The 16,073-nt window shown below is 31.0% G+C and overlaps 1 protein-coding gene and 4 pseudogenes across 5 annotated transcripts; 4 read left to right on the top strand and 1 right to left on the bottom strand.

The window, feature by feature from the left end:
* Window positions 1–1,227: 1,227 nt before the first annotated feature.
* On the top strand, window positions 1,228–2,034 carry MKS88_000348 (annotated as a pseudogene). Its single transcript has 4 exons — window positions 1,228–1,325; window positions 1,382–1,460; window positions 1,762–1,847; window positions 1,929–2,031. Coding segments are annotated over exons 1-4 (366 nt in total).
* Window positions 2,035–3,184: 1,150 nt separating this feature from the next.
* On the bottom strand, window positions 3,185–7,930 carry MKS88_000347 (annotated as a pseudogene). Its single transcript has 8 exons — window positions 7,833–7,930; window positions 7,698–7,776; window positions 7,443–7,545; window positions 6,530–6,825; window positions 5,989–6,220; window positions 4,892–5,740; window positions 4,383–4,712; window positions 3,188–4,251 (listed from the first exon to the last, which is right to left on the bottom strand). Coding segments are annotated over exons 1-8 (3,051 nt in total).
* A 99-nt stretch (window positions 7,931–8,029) lies between these two features.
* MKS88_000346 lies at window positions 8,030–10,409 on the top strand (annotated as a pseudogene). The gene is made up of 7 exons: window positions 8,030–8,065; window positions 8,295–8,511; window positions 8,713–8,798; window positions 8,879–8,981; window positions 9,155–9,204; window positions 9,338–9,491; window positions 9,847–10,406. Coding segments are annotated over exons 1-7 (1,206 nt in total).
* A 1,220-nt stretch (window positions 10,410–11,629) lies between these two features.
* On the top strand, window positions 11,630–13,039 carry MKS88_000345 (annotated as a pseudogene). The gene is made up of 4 exons: window positions 11,630–11,727; window positions 11,784–11,862; window positions 12,015–12,117; window positions 12,735–13,036. Coding segments are annotated over exons 1-4 (582 nt in total).
* A 627-nt stretch (window positions 13,040–13,666) lies between these two features.
* MKS88_000344 (uncharacterized protein) lies at window positions 13,667–16,073 on the top strand (the record flags this gene model as incomplete). The annotated part of the gene is made up of 3 exons (XM_067219380.1): window positions 13,667–13,755; window positions 13,915–15,179; window positions 15,311–16,051. Coding segments are annotated over 3 exons (2,095 nt in total), but the record flags the coding sequence as incomplete, so codon positions are not given.

The following is a 16,073-nucleotide window of genomic DNA, read 5'->3' as shown; positions in this document are numbered from 1 at the left end:
TTTCTGAATACTGTGCAGAACAATACAGACCGTAAGGTTATAATTATGTTTAAAGTAAGGATAATATAAATATAGTTACCATAGCTGTTGATGGATGCTTCGATATATAATATATTTTAGTATTTATCGAGTTAACATGCTCAGCCGCCAAAAATATAACGATATTATTACCGTACAAGCCGTTAGCAAGACATGATAGGGAGTTGACAAGTTAAAGAAGTTCTGGTTTAATATAGATACGTTTTTAAAGTTAGGATGTATGGGATAATTGTAGTACACCTTAATTGGTTTAACAATTTATGGTACATAGTATAAATGTTCGGTATTGCATGCCTGGTGTTTTTAATTAAGACGCTGACTTCCTGGCTAAACTTCCCAATGATATATCTTCCAAATAGATTTCGCAGAAAACCGTCTATATTCATGTTTGATTGACCTTTAACCACTAATTACGAATCTTCCAAGAATATTTCAAGAGTCCAAGGTTCGGTCTATTATTTTCCTGTTCTGTAATTAGATCACATGTTTTATAGTTCATGGAGATATGACTATATATACCACTATTCATAGAGACAACTTATGGCATCTCTCTCGATTTCCAGATGTTGAGTTACTAAGAGGATTCTCTCCACACTTCAATTCGTACTTCCACTACCAAAATATAATCTCCTGTTCCAATATTCTAGGATTTTTCGTATTTTTTCAGGAGAAATCCGTATATCGATGTCTTTATAATCTACGCTATTGGATTCAACGTCCAGGACTTCCTGACGCTTAATAACGATTTCTACTTCCAGCAGCCATTTTGGTTCAGCTACAAGTTCACTGTCAACTACCATGTTACGACTTCGCACCGACTGTTTCTTTTACCTCACGAGTCGATCAGGAAGGTTTAATCCTTAAATCTCGTAACCATGCCAACACATAAGAACTTTTAGGGAAGTTAAGGTGCTCAGGGTCTTACCGTCGGGCCGTATTATTCCACATATTCATGGATAATTCTATTTATTAGGAGTCTCACACTAGCGACAATGGGGAAGTCGTTACACCGTTCATGCAGGACGGAGATTACCCGACAAGGAATTTTGCTACCTTAGGACCGTTTACGATACAGCCGCCGTTTATCATTGATGCCGGGCAGATGTCAGTAACTTGAATTATTCATCGGAATTATCAGTGACTTGTGTTGTAACCTTACAGACGCTTCCAGATATTAACTTCTTATAAATGGTAGCGCCGGTTTCCCGGGTATCCAATCCAGTGCTCCATTCAAGGCATAGAGACTCAGCCTATGTTCAACTTTGTAGGAATTATTATAGCTTTTGGTATCTCGTAATGTAGAACAATAATGGGTTGACCGTCAAATCCTTTTCATTAAAAGAGTGGAAAATAATGCCCAGCCAACACCATCCAATTTGATTGGGAATTATCTGTGTTACAATATTTTTGATCCCAGGCTGGTATTAAATGTAAACTTTTAGCCCAAAAGAATAGAAACAGATGCCAGGCCAAAAACCTAAAATAGAGCTATGACGCTATCAATTTTGACAAGGCAGATAAATTCTTTCATAGAACTTAACGTATCATCATCCATACATAAATAAAACGGTAGATAGGGAACAAAAATGCCCTCTCTCACACCATTGCATAGCGCCTTAGCTCCTAGTTCCTAAGGTTTTTTGGCCTGGCATCTGTTTCTATTCTTTTGGGCTAAAAGTTTACATTTAATACCAGCCTGGGATCAAAAATATTGTAACACAGATAATTCCCAATCAAATTGGATGGTGTTGGCTGGGCATTATTTTCCACTCTTTTAATGAAAAGGATTTGACGGTCAACCCATTATTGTTCTACATTACGAGATACAAAAAGCTATAATAATTCCTACAAAGTTGAACATAGGCTGAGTCTCTATGCCTTGAATGGAGCACTGGATTGGATACCCGGGAAACCGGCGCTACCATTTATAAGAAGTTAATATCTGGAAGCGTCTGTAAGGTTACAACACAAGTCACTGATAATTCCGATGAATAATTCAAGTTACTGACATCTGCCCGGCATCAATGATAAACGGCGGCTGTATCGTAAACGGTCCTAAGGTAGCAAAATTCCTTGTCGGGTAATCTCCGTCCTGCATGAACGGTGTAACGACTTCCCCATTGTCGCTAGTGTGAGACTCCTAATAAATAGAATTATCCATGAATATGTGGAATAATACGGCCCGACGGTAAGACCCTGAGCACCTTAACTTCCCTAAAAGTTCTTATGTGTTGGCATGGTTACGAGATTTAAGGATTAAACCTTCCTGATCGACTCGTGAGGTAAAAGAAACAGTCGGTGCGAAGTCGTAACATGGTAGTTGACAGTGAACTTGTAGCTGAACCAAAATGGCTGCTGGAAGTAGAAATCGTTATTAAGCGTCAGGAAGTCCTGGACGTTGAATCCAATAGCGTAGATTATAAAGACATCGATATACGGATTTCTCCTGAAAAAATACGAAAAATCCTAGAATATTGGAACAGGAGATTATATTTTGGTAGTGGAAGTACGAATTGAAGTGTGGAGAGAATCCTCTTAGTAACTCAACATCTGGAAATCGAGAGAGATGCCATAAGTTGTCTCTATGAATAGTGGTATATATAGTCATATCTCCATGAACTATAAAACATGTGATCTAATTACAGAACAGGAAAATAATAGACCGAACCTTGGACTCTTGAAATATTCTTGGAAGATTCGTAATTAGTGGTTAAAGGTCAATCAAACATGAATATAGACGGTTTTCTGCGAAATCTATTTGGAAGATATATCATTGGGAAGTTTAGCCAGGAAGTCAGCGTCTTAATTAAAAACACCAGGCATGCAATACCGAACATTTATACTATGTACCATAAATTGTTAAACCAATTAAGGTGTACTACAATTATCCCATACATCCTAACTTTAAAAACGTATCTATATTAAACCAGAACTTCTTTAACTTGTCAACTCCCTATCATGTCTTGCTAACGGCTTGTACGGTAATAATATCGTTATATTTTTGGCGGCTGAGCATGTTAACTCGATAAATACTAAAATATATTATATATCGAAGCATCCATCAACAGCTATGGTAACTATATTTATATTATCCTTACTTTAAACATAATTATAACCTTACGGTCTGTATTGTTCTGCACAGTATTCAGAAATATCGTCTTATCGTAGCCTTGTAATTTTTAATGTTTGCTTGGGAGCTGTAATCATAATATGTTCTTTTATAATGAACAAGTGCAAATAAACCACTAGAAAAGAATGATATAATAAATAGACGACCATATAAAATGAAAATTTCTTGTGGTAATTGACATCCAATCCATAATAAAGCATAGAATGAACACATAAACCATATAATTGGAACAGAATATTCTCTTGCACCAAATAACATTTTAAATTGTATAATAGTAGTTAAATTTCTTTGTTCAGCCATTAAAAATAATAATTGTAATGATGCTAAAACAATTAATAAACCTGCTGTTTTACTAGGTATTGTTTTTAACATTGCATAAAATGGTAAAAAATACCATTCTGGAACAATTTGTATTGGTGTAACATATGTATTAACAATAATTGCATTATCTGGATGAGATAATGGTATAATACCAAATAAACTTTGTAGTAAAAATATAATAATAATATTATTAAATCCTTTTACATCAAGACTTAATAGATTTGGATAAAAGGGTATTTTTAAAGCTGTATCGTACCCTAAAGGATTAGTGCTACCATGTAAATGTAAAAAGAATATATGTATAAATACAATACATAATGCAACAAATGGAAGTATAAAATGTAATACAAAAAATCTTTTTATAGTTGGATCACTTACAGTATATCCTCCACATAACCAAATAACAAGTGCTGGAATTGAAGATAATAAATTAGTAATAACTGTTGCACCCCAATAACTCATTTGTCCCCATGGTAAAACATAACCTATAAAAGCTGTAACTATAAATAATGCAAATATAATTAATCCTGATATCCATGATAATGGTAAATATAAATAAGAATAATTTAATCCTCTTAAAATATGTAAATAAGTTAGAAAAAATACAAGTGATGCACCTGTTGCATGCATATATCTAAAACACCATCCACTCCATAATTCTCTTAAAATGTGTTGAATACTATAATATGCATATGATATATCTGGAGTATAACGACTAGCTAAAAATACACCTGTTAATATTTGTATAAAAAATATAATTCCTAAAAGGAATCCATAATTCCATAAAAAATTAATATTTAATGGACATGGGTAATTTAATAAATGTGCTTTTGCTAAATTTATGGAATAATAATTCATATAAACAATAAATTTTATTTAAAAATTAAAAAACCGAATAAAGTCATTGTTGATCCAATTGAACAAATCATATTCCATCCATTTAAAGCGTCTGGATAATCAGGAATACGTCTAGGCATTACATTAAATCCAAGAAAATGCATAGGTAAAAATATAAATATTACTCCTATAAAAAATAAAATTGACCATAATACAATAATTGAATTTTCACGTAAACATTTACCAAAAAAGTTTTCTTGAAAATGACTTATTGTAGTAAATAATCCAATTATTGCACCTATAGATAATACAAAATGAAAGTGAGCAATTACATAATATGTATCATGTAATGCTATATTAATAGCAGCATTTCCTAATATTACTCCTGTAGTTCCACCAAAAGTAAATGTACATATAAATAGTAATGCTAATAAAGATGAACTATGAGTTATACCAAAATTACTTCCCATATATGTACATATCCAATTAAAAACTTTTGTTCCAGTAGGAATAGATATTAGTATTGTTGTAGATGTAAAAAAGCTCTTGTATCTACTTCTAAACCAGTAGTATACATATGATGAGCCCAAACTACACTTCCTAATATAGCTATACAACTCATAGCTAAAATCATAGATTGATTACCAAATAAACTTCTACAATAATTTGTAGATATGACATGACTAATAACACCAAAAGCTGGTAATATTAAAATATACACTTCTGGATGTCCAAAAAACCAAAATAAATGTTGATATAAAATAGGATCACCAGCAAATGTAGGATCAAAAAATAATGTATTAAAATGTAGATCAGATAATAACATTAAAACACCACCTGTTAAAATTGGTAATGTTAATAATAACATTATAGATGTAATTAATAATGACCATGTTGATACACTTAATATACCTAATGTTAATCCTTTTGATCTTAAATGCATTATAGTAGTAATGAAATTTAAAGAAGACATAATACTAGCAATTCCTGATACTAAAAGACCAAGAATAATTACATCTACAGCAACAGGAGATAAAGACATAAGAGAAGTACTTAATGGTGGATATAAAGTCCATCCTGTTCCTCCTCCAAATTCAGCAGCTGTAGATAAAATAATTAATATAAAAGCAATTGGTTGTAATAATAAAGATATACTATTAATTCTTGGATATGAAAGTTCTGGAGATCCACATAAAATAGGTAAAAAATAATTTCCAAATCCTCCAAATAATCCTGGCATTATATTGAAAAATATCATAATTATACCATGTATCGTAAATATCATATTATATAAATTAACATTTTCTTGTGCTATAATTCTTAAAGAAGAAGAGTATAATTCAGTACGTAAAATAATAGATAATAAAAAACCATAACTACCAAATAAAAATGAAAACCATAAATAGTATAATCCTAAAGTTTTATGATTACAATTTGTAATGAGTGTATATCTATTTAAAACAAAAAAAATAAATTACAAATGAGGCTTGGATATGAATAAGTAAGATTCGATCCATACAGTCCCAGCGACAGCGGTTAAACTTTGGAAAAGTCGAGTATTATCCATCCATGTCAGGCGTTAAAAGCGTTCGTTCTTATTGTGTAGGCCAGTCGAGTTCCTTTAATGTAGTTTCCTCACAGCTTTTTTCAATCCAAAGTACGCGATCTCTTGTATGGTAAAAAGGGCTTAACCAACAACATAACATTTTTTAGTCCCATGCTAGTATATTTCATATATATTTTATCATTTGGACGTAATATTACCTTTCCGGCTGTTTCCATCTCAACTCTACAGGTTAACGCCTGGAGTTCTTTATCTTTAATATATAAATTTTGCGTGACGAGCGGTGTGTACAAGGCAACAATACACGCTAAATAATATTTATTACAAGGCTGCGATGAGACGACATGGAGGTGCCAATAGTATATAAAGATTTGAGCTCTATATATACTATAACCTGTTATCCCCGGCGAACCTTCTTACCGTTATATGTTAACGGTACACAAAATAACCGTTCTTATAAATATATTTTTTGTATTTAATAATTACAATAATATAAAAGCACATTTAATATCTTATCCTTCATTAACATCATTATATGGAACATCTTTAAAATACTTTTCTGTTGGTATTTTATTTACCTTTAATCCAATAATTTTATTAATTTTTGTATATTCTATTAGAGAAAGTTTTTATTCCACATTTTCTTCATTAGTATCTGGTATGTTATCAATTATTATATCTGAAGCATTATTATTTATTACATATTTTTGGGGTATATTACATTTTAGTTTATCTCCATGTCCTTTATATGATGAAGGAATTATATTAACTTCATCAAGAATGTTAATTTTAACTATTACATTTACTTTAGCAAGTGCATCATGTATGACTGCATGTTTACAATTTCTTTTAGAAAAAGGTATGAGTTTTGAAATATCAAGTATTATATTTATAATATATTTACTTGGAGAATGTTTTGCATCATTACAGACAACTGAATATTTACATTTAGAATATTATATTAATGATGGAGTTTCAGGAACATTATTTTATTGTGTTACAGGTTTACATTTTTCACATGTTATTATTGGTTTATTATTATTATTAATATACTTTATAAGAATGATAGATATTTATGACATAAATAGTGAATGGTCATATTCATTATATGGTATATCATATGTTATTTTACCTCATACTGATCAAATAACAATATTATATTGGCATTTTATAGAAATAGTATGGTTATTTATAGAGTTCCTATTCTATTCAGAATAATTGAACATATATGTCCTGTTTCAAATATAGTATCTAATGTAGACGAATTAATTTGTGTACAAAGCTAGAGTACGTAAGGAAAAGGAAAGGTTAACCGCTATCAAATGGCGAGAAGGGAAGTGTGTTTCCATAGAAACCTTCATATATACTATGCTGACTTGAGTAATGATAAATTGTTAGTATCAGCTATCTATAGTTAATTGATTCCGTTTTGACCGGTCATTTTCTTTGCCTGGAGGTTTCGTCCATACAGTTATAAGCAAGTGGAATGTTAGAAGCAAACACTAGCGGTGGAACACATTATTTCATTCGATAGTAAACGTTATACCTTACCAATCAATTTGAACTTGAACAAGGTTCCATTGGAATGAGAGTTCACCGTTAGAAGCGATGCGTGAGCTGGGTTAAGAACGTCTTGAGGCAGTTTGTTCCCTATCTACCGTTTTATTTATGTATGGATGATGATACGTTAAGTTCTATGAAAGAATTTATCTGCCTTGTCAAAATTGATAGCGTCATAGCTCTATTTTAGGTTTTTGGCCTGGCATCTGTTTCTATTCTTTTGGGCTAAAAGTTTACATTTAATACCAGCCTGGGATCAAAAATATTGTAACACAGATAATTCCCAATCAAATTGGATGGTGTTGGCTGGGCATTATTTTCCACTCTTTTAATGAAAAGGATTTGACGGTCAACCCATTATTGTTCTACATTACGAGATACCAAAAGCTATAATAATTCCTACAAAGTTGAACATAGGCTGAGTCTCTATGCCTTGAATGGAGCACTGGATTGGATACCCGGGAAACCGGCGCTACCATTTATAAGAAGTTAATATCTGGAAGCGTCTGTAAGGTTACAACACAAGTCACTGATAATTCCGATGAATAATTCAAGTTACTGACATCTGCCCGGCATCAATGATAAACGGCGGCTGTATCGTAAACGGTCCTAAGGTAGCAAAATTCCTTGTCGGGTAATCTCCGTCCTGCATGAACGGTGTAACGACTTCCCCATTGTCGCTAGTGTGAGACTCCTAATAAATAGAATTATCCATGAATATGTGGAATAATACGGCCCGACGGTAAGACCCTGAGCACCTTAACTTCCCTAAAAGTTCTTATGTGTTGGCATGGTTACGAGATTTAAGGATTAAACCTTCCTGATCGACTCGTGAGGTAAAAGAAACAGTCGGTGCGAAGTCGTAACATGGTAGTTGACAGTGAACTTGTAGCTGAACCAAAATGGCTGCTGGAAGTAGAAATCGTTATTAAGCGTCAGGAAGTCCTGGACGTTGAATCCAATAGCGTAGATTATAAAGACATCGATATACGGATTTCTCCTGAAAAAATACGAAAAATCCTAGAATATTGGAACAGGAGATTATATTTTGGTAGTGGAAGTACGAATTGAAGTGTGGAGAGAATCCTCTTAGTAACTCAACATCTGGAAATCGAGAGAGATGCCATAAGTTGTCTCTATGAATAGTGGTATATATAGTCATATCTCCATGAACTATAAAACATGTGATCTAATTACAGAACAGGAAAATAATAGACCGAACCTTGGACTCTTGAAATATTCTTGGAAGATTCGTAATTAGTGGTTAAAGGTCAATCAAACATGAATATAGACGGTTTTCTGCGAAATCTATTTGGAAGATATATCATTGGGAAGTTTAGCCAGGAAGTCAGCGTCTTAATTAAAAACACCAGGCATGCAATACCGAACATTTATACTATGTACCATAAATTGTTAAACCAATTAAGGTGTACTACAATTATCCCATACATCCTAACTTTAAAAACGTATCTATATTAAACCAGAACTTCTTTAACTTGTCAACTCCCTATCATGTCTTGCTAACGGCTTGTACGGTAATAATATCGTTATATTTTTGGCGGCTGAGCATGTTAACTCGATAAATACTAAAATATATTATATATCGAAGCATCCATCAACAGCTATGGTAACTATATTTATATTATCCTTACTTTAAACATAATTATAACCTTACGGTCTGTATTGTTCTGCACAGTATTCAGAAATATCGTCTTATCGTAGCCTTGTAATTTTTAATGTTTGCTTGGGAGCTGTAATCATAATATGTTCTTTTATAATGAACAAGTGCAAATAAACCACTAGAAAAGAATGATATAATAAATAGACGACCATATAAAATGAAAATTTCTTGTGGTAATTGACATCCAATCCATAATAAAGCATAGAATGAACACATAAACCATATAATTGGAACAGAATATTCTCTTGCACCAAATAACATTTTAAATTGTATAATAGTAGTTAAATTTCTTTGTTCAGCCATTAAAAATAATAATTGTAATGATGCTAAAACAATTAATAAACCTGCTGTTTTACTAGGTATTGTTTTTAACATTGCATAAAATGGTAAAAAATACCATTCTGGAACAATTTGTATTGGTGTAACATATGTATTAACAATAATTGCATTATCTGGATGAGATAATGGTATAATACCAAATAAACTTTGTAGTAAAAATATAATAATAATATTATTAAATCCTTTTACATCAAGACTTAATAGATTTGGATAAAAGGGTATTTTTAAAGCTGTATCGTACCCTAAAGGATTAGTGCTACCATGTAAATGTAAAAAGAATATATGTATAAATACAATACATAATGCAACAAATGGAAGTATAAAATGTAATACAAAAAATCTTTTTACATTTACATGGTAGCACTAATCCTTTAGGGTACGATACAGCTTTAAAAATACCCTTTTATCCAAATCTATTAAGTCTTGATGTAAAAGGATTTAATAATATTATTATTATATTTTTACTACAAAGTTTATTTGGTATTATACCATTATCTCATCCAGATAATGCAATTATTGTTAATACATATGTTACACCAATACAAATTGTTCCAGAATGGTATTTTTTACCATTTTATGCAATGTTAAAAACAATACCTAGTAAAACAGCAGGTTTATTAATTGTTTTAGCATCATTACAATTATTATTTTTAATGGCTGAACAAAGAAATTTAACTACTATTATACAATTTAAAATGTTATTTGGTGCAAGAGAATATTCTGTTCCAATTATATGGTTTATGTGTTCATTCTATGCTTTATTATGGATTGGATGTCAATTACCACAAGAAATTTTCATTTTATATGGTCGTCTATTTATTATATCATTCTTTTCTAGTGGTTTATTTGCACTTGTTCATTATAAAAGAACATATTATGATTACAGCTCCCAAGCAAACATTAAAAATTACAAGGCTACGATAAGACGATATTTCTGAATACTGTGCAGAACAATACAGACCGTAAGGTTATAATTATGTTTAAAGTAAGGATAATATAAATATAGTTACCATAGCTGTTGATGGATGCTTCGATATATAATATATTTTAGTATTTATCGAGTTAACATGCTCAGCCGCCAAAAATATAACGATATTATTACCGTACAAGCCGTTAGCAAGACATGATAGGGAGTTGACAAGTTAAAGAAGTTCTGGTTTAATATAGATACGTTTTTAAAGTTAGGATGTATGGGATAATTGTAGTACACCTTAATTGGTTTAACAATTTATGGTACATAGTATAAATGTTCGGTATTGCATGCCTGGTGTTTTTAATTAAGACGCTGACTTCCTGGCTAAACTTCCCAATGATATATCTTCCAAATAGATTTCGCAGAAAACCGTCTATATTCATGTTTGATTGACCTTTAACCACTAATTACGAATCTTCCAAGAATATTTCAAGAGTCCAAGGTTCGGTCTATTATTTTCCTGTTCTGTAATTAGATCACATGTTTTATAGTTCATGGAGATATGACTATATATACCACTATTCATAGAGACAACTTATGGCATCTCTCTCGATTTCCAGATGTTGAGTTACTAAGAGGATTCTCTCCACACTTCAATTCGTACTTCCACTACCAAAATATAATCTCCTGTTCCAATATTCTAGGATTTTTCGTATTTTTTCAGGAGAAATCCGTATATCGATGTCTTTATAATCTACGCTATTGGATTCAACGTCCAGGACTTCCTGACGCTTAATAACGATTTCTACTTCCAGCAGCCATTTTGGTTCAGCTACAAGTTCACTGTCAACTACCATGTTACGACTTCGCACCGACTGTTTCTTTTACCTCACGAGTCGATCAGGAAGGTTTAATCCTTAAATCTCGTAACCATGCCAACACATAAGAACTTTTAGGGAAGTTAAGGTGCTCAGGGTCTTACCGTCGGGCCGTATTATTCCACATATTCATGGATAATTCTATTTATTAGGAGTCTCACACTAGCGACAATGGGGAAGTCGTTACACCGTTCATGCAGGACGGAGATTACCCGACAAGGAATTTTGCTACCTTAGGACCGTTTACGATACAGCCGCCGTTTATCATTGATGCCGGGCAGATGTCAGTAACTTGAATTATTCATCGGAATTATCAGTGACTTGTGTTGTAACCTTACAGACGCTTCCAGATATTAACTTCTTATAAATGGTAGCGCCGGTTTCCCGGGTATCCAATCCAGTGCTCCATTCAAGGCATAGAGACTCAGCCTATGTTCAACTTTGTAGGAATTATTATAGCTTTTGGTATCTCGTAATGTAGAACAATAATGGGTTGACCGTCAAATCCTTTTCATTAAAAGAGTGGAAAATAATGCCCAGCCAACACCATCCAATTTGATTGGGAATTATCTGTGTTACAATATTTTTGATCCCAGGCTGGTATTAAATGTAAACTTTTAGCCCAAAAGAATAGAAACAGATGCCAGGCCAAAAACCTAAAATAGAGCTATGACGCTATCAATTTTGACAAGGCAGATAAATTCTTTCATAGAACTTAACGTATCATCATCCATACATAAATAAAACGGTAGATAGGGAACAAACTGCCTCAAGACGTTCTTAACCCAGCTCACGCATCGCTTCTAACGGTGAACTCTCATTCCAATGGAACCTTGTTCAAGTTCAAATTGATTGGTAAGGTATAACGTTTACTATCGAATGAAATAATGTGTTCCACCGCTAGTGTTTGCTTCTAACATTCCACTTGCTTATAACTGTATGGACGAAACCTCCAGGCAAAGAAAATGACCGGTCAAAACGGAATCAATTAACTATAGATAGCTGATACTAACAATTTATCATTACTCAAGTCAGCATAGTATATATGAAGGTTTCTATGGAAACACACTTCCCTTCTCGCCATTTGATAGCGGTTAACCTTTCCTTTTCCTTACGTACTCTAGCTTTGTACACAAATTAATTCGTCTACATTAGATACTATATTTGAAACAGGACATATATGTTCAATTATTCTGAATAGAATAGGAACTCTATAAATAACCATACTATTTCTATAAAATGCCAATATAATATTGTTATTTGATCAGTATGAGGTAAAATAACATATGATATACCATATAATGAATATGACCATTCACTATTTATGTCATAAATATCTATCATTCTTATAAAGTATATTAATAATAATAATAAACCAATAATAACATGTGAAAAATGTAAACCTGTAACACAATAAAATAATGTTCCTGAAACTCCATCATTAATATAATATTCTAAATGTAAATATTCAGTTGTCTGTAATGATGCAAAACATTCTCCAAGTAAATATATTATAAATATAATACTTGATATTTCAAAACTCATACCTTTTTCTAAAAGAAATTGTAAACATGCAGTCATACATGATGCACTTGCTAAAGTAAATGTAATAGTTAAAATTAACATTCTTGATGAAGTTAATATAATTCCTTCATCATATAAAGGACATGGAGATAAACTAAAATGTAATATACCCCAAAAATATGTAATAAATAATAATGCTTCAGATATAATAATTGATAACATACCAGATACTAATGAAGAAAATGTGGAATAAAAACTTTCTCTAATAGAATATACAAAAATTAATAAAATTATTGGATTAAAGGTAAATAAAATACCAACAGAAAAGTATTTTAAAGATGTTCCATATAATGATGTTAATGAAGGATAAGATATTAAATGTGCTTTTATATTATTGTAATTATTAAATACAAAAAATATATTTATAAGAACGGTTATTTTGTGTACCGTTAACATATAACGGTAAGAAGGTTCGCCGGGGATAACAGGTTATAGTATATATAGAGCTCAAATCTTTATATACTATTGGCACCTCCATGTCGTCTCATCGCAGCCTTGTAATAAATATTATTTAGCGTGTATTGTTGCCTTGTACACACCGCTCGTCACGCAAAATTTATATATTAAAGATAAAGAACTCCAGGCGTTAACCTGTAGAGTTGAGATGGAAACAGCCGGAAAGGTAATATTACGTCCAAATGATAAAATATATATGAAATATACTAGCATGGGACTAAAAAATGTTATGTTGTTGGTTTAAGCCCTTTTTACCATACAAGAGATCGCGTACTTTGGATTGAAAAAAGCTGTGAGGAAACTACATTAAAGGAACTCGACTGGCCTACACAATAAGAACGAACGCTTTTAACGCCTGACATGGATGGATAATACTCGACTTTTCCAAAGTTTAACCGCTGTCGCTGGGACTGTATGGATCGAATCTTACTTATTCATATCCAAGCCTCATTTGTAATTTATTTTTTTTGTTTTAAATAGATATACACTCATTACAAATTGTAATCATAAAACTTTAGGATTATACTATTTATGGTTTTCATTTTTATTTGGTAGTTATGGTTTTTTATTATCTATTATTTTACGTACTGCATTATACTCTTCTTCTTTAAGAATTATAGCACAAGAAAATGTTAATTTATATAATATGATATTTACGATACATGGTATAATTATGATATTTTTCGATATAATGCCAGGATTATTTGGAGGATTTGGAAATTATTTTTTACCTATTTTATGTGGATCTCCAGAACTTTCATATCCAAGAATTAATAGTATATCTTTATTATTACAACCAATTGCTTTTATATTAATTATTTTATCTACAGCTGCTGTATTTGGAGGAGGAACAGGATGGACTTTATATCCACCATTAAGTACTTCTCTTATGTCTTTATCTCCTGTTGCTGTAGATGTAATTATTCTTGGTCTTTTAGTATCAGGAATTGCTAGTATTATGTCTTCTTTAAATTTCATTACTACTATAATGCATTTAAGATCAAAAGTATTAACATTAGGTATATTAAGTGTATCAACATGGTCATTATTAATTACATCTATAATGTTATTATTAACATTACCAATTTTAACAGGTGGTGTTTTAATGTTATTATCTGATCTACATTTTAATACATTATTTTTTGATCCTACATTTGCTGGTGATCCTATTTTATATCAACATTTATTTTGGTTTTTTGGACATCCAGAAGTGTATATGTTAATATTACCAGCTTTTGGTGTTATTAGTCATGTCATATCTACAAATTATTGTAGAAGTTTATTTGGTAATCAATCTATGATTTTAGCTATGAGTTGTATAGCTATATTAGGAAGTGTAGTTTGGGCTCATCATATGTATACTACTGGTTTAGAAGTAGATACAAGAGCTTTTTTTACATCTACAACAATACTAATATCTATTCCTACTGGAACAAAAGTTTTTAATTGGATATGTACATATATGGGAAGTAATTTTGGTATAACTCATAGTTCATCTTTATTAGCATTACTATTTATATGTACATTTACTTTTGGTGGAACTACAGGAGTAATATTAGGAAATGCTGCTATTAATATAGCATTACATGATACATATTATGTAATTGCTCACTTTCATTTTGTATTATCTATAGGTGCAATAATTGGATTATTTACTACAATAAGTCATTTTCAAGAAAACTTTTTTGGTAAATGTTTACGTGAAAATTCAATTATTGTATTATGGTCAATTTTATTTTTTATAGGAGTAATATTTATATTTTTACCTATGCATTTTCTTGGATTTAATGTAATGCCTAGACGTATTCCTGATTATCCAGACGCTTTAAATGGATGGAATATGATTTGTTCAATTGGATCAACAATGACTTTATTCGGTTTTTTAATTTTTAAATAAAATTTATTGTTTATATGAATTATTATTCCATAAATTTAGCAAAAGCACATTTATTAAATTACCCATGTCCATTAAATATTAATTTTTTATGGAATTATGGATTCCTTTTAGGAATTATATTTTTTATACAAATATTAACAGGTGTATTTTTAGCTAGTCGTTATACTCCAGATATATCATATGCATATTATAGTATTCAACACATTTTAAGAGAATTATGGAGTGGATGGTGTTTTAGATATATGCATGCAACAGGTGCATCACTTGTATTTTTTCTAACTTATTTACATATTTTAAGAGGATTAAATTATTCTTATTTATATTTACCATTATCATGGATATCAGGATTAATTATATTTGCATTATTTATAGTTACAGCTTTTATAGGTTATGTTTTACCATGGGGACAAATGAGTTATTGGGGTGCAACAGTTATTACTAATTTATTATCTTCAATTCCAGCACTTGTTATTTGGTTATGTGGAGGATATACTGTAAGTGATCCAACTATAAAAAGATTTTTTGTATTACATTTTATACTTCCATTTGTTGCATTATGTATTGTATTTATACATATATTCTTTTTACATTTACATGGTAGCACTAATCCTTTAGGGTACGATACAGCTTTAAAAATACCCTTTTATCCAAATCTATTAAGTCTTGATGTAAAAGGATTTAATAATATTATTATTATATTTTTACTACAAAGTTTATTTGGTATTATACCATTATCTCATCCAGATAATGCAATTATTGTTAATACATATGTTACACCAATACAAATTGTTCCAGAATGGTATTTTTTACCATTTTATGCAATGTTAAAAACAATACCTAGTAAAACAGCAGGTTTATTAATTGTTTTAGCATC

Source organism: Plasmodium brasilianum, assembly GCF_023973825.1.
Source record: "Plasmodium brasilianum strain Bolivian I chromosome Unknown PB_00_24, whole genome shotgun sequence".
Lineage (NCBI taxonomy): Eukaryota > Apicomplexa > Aconoidasida > Haemosporida > Plasmodiidae > Plasmodium > Plasmodium brasilianum.
This window is presented reverse-complemented; position numbering and strand designations above follow the sequence as displayed.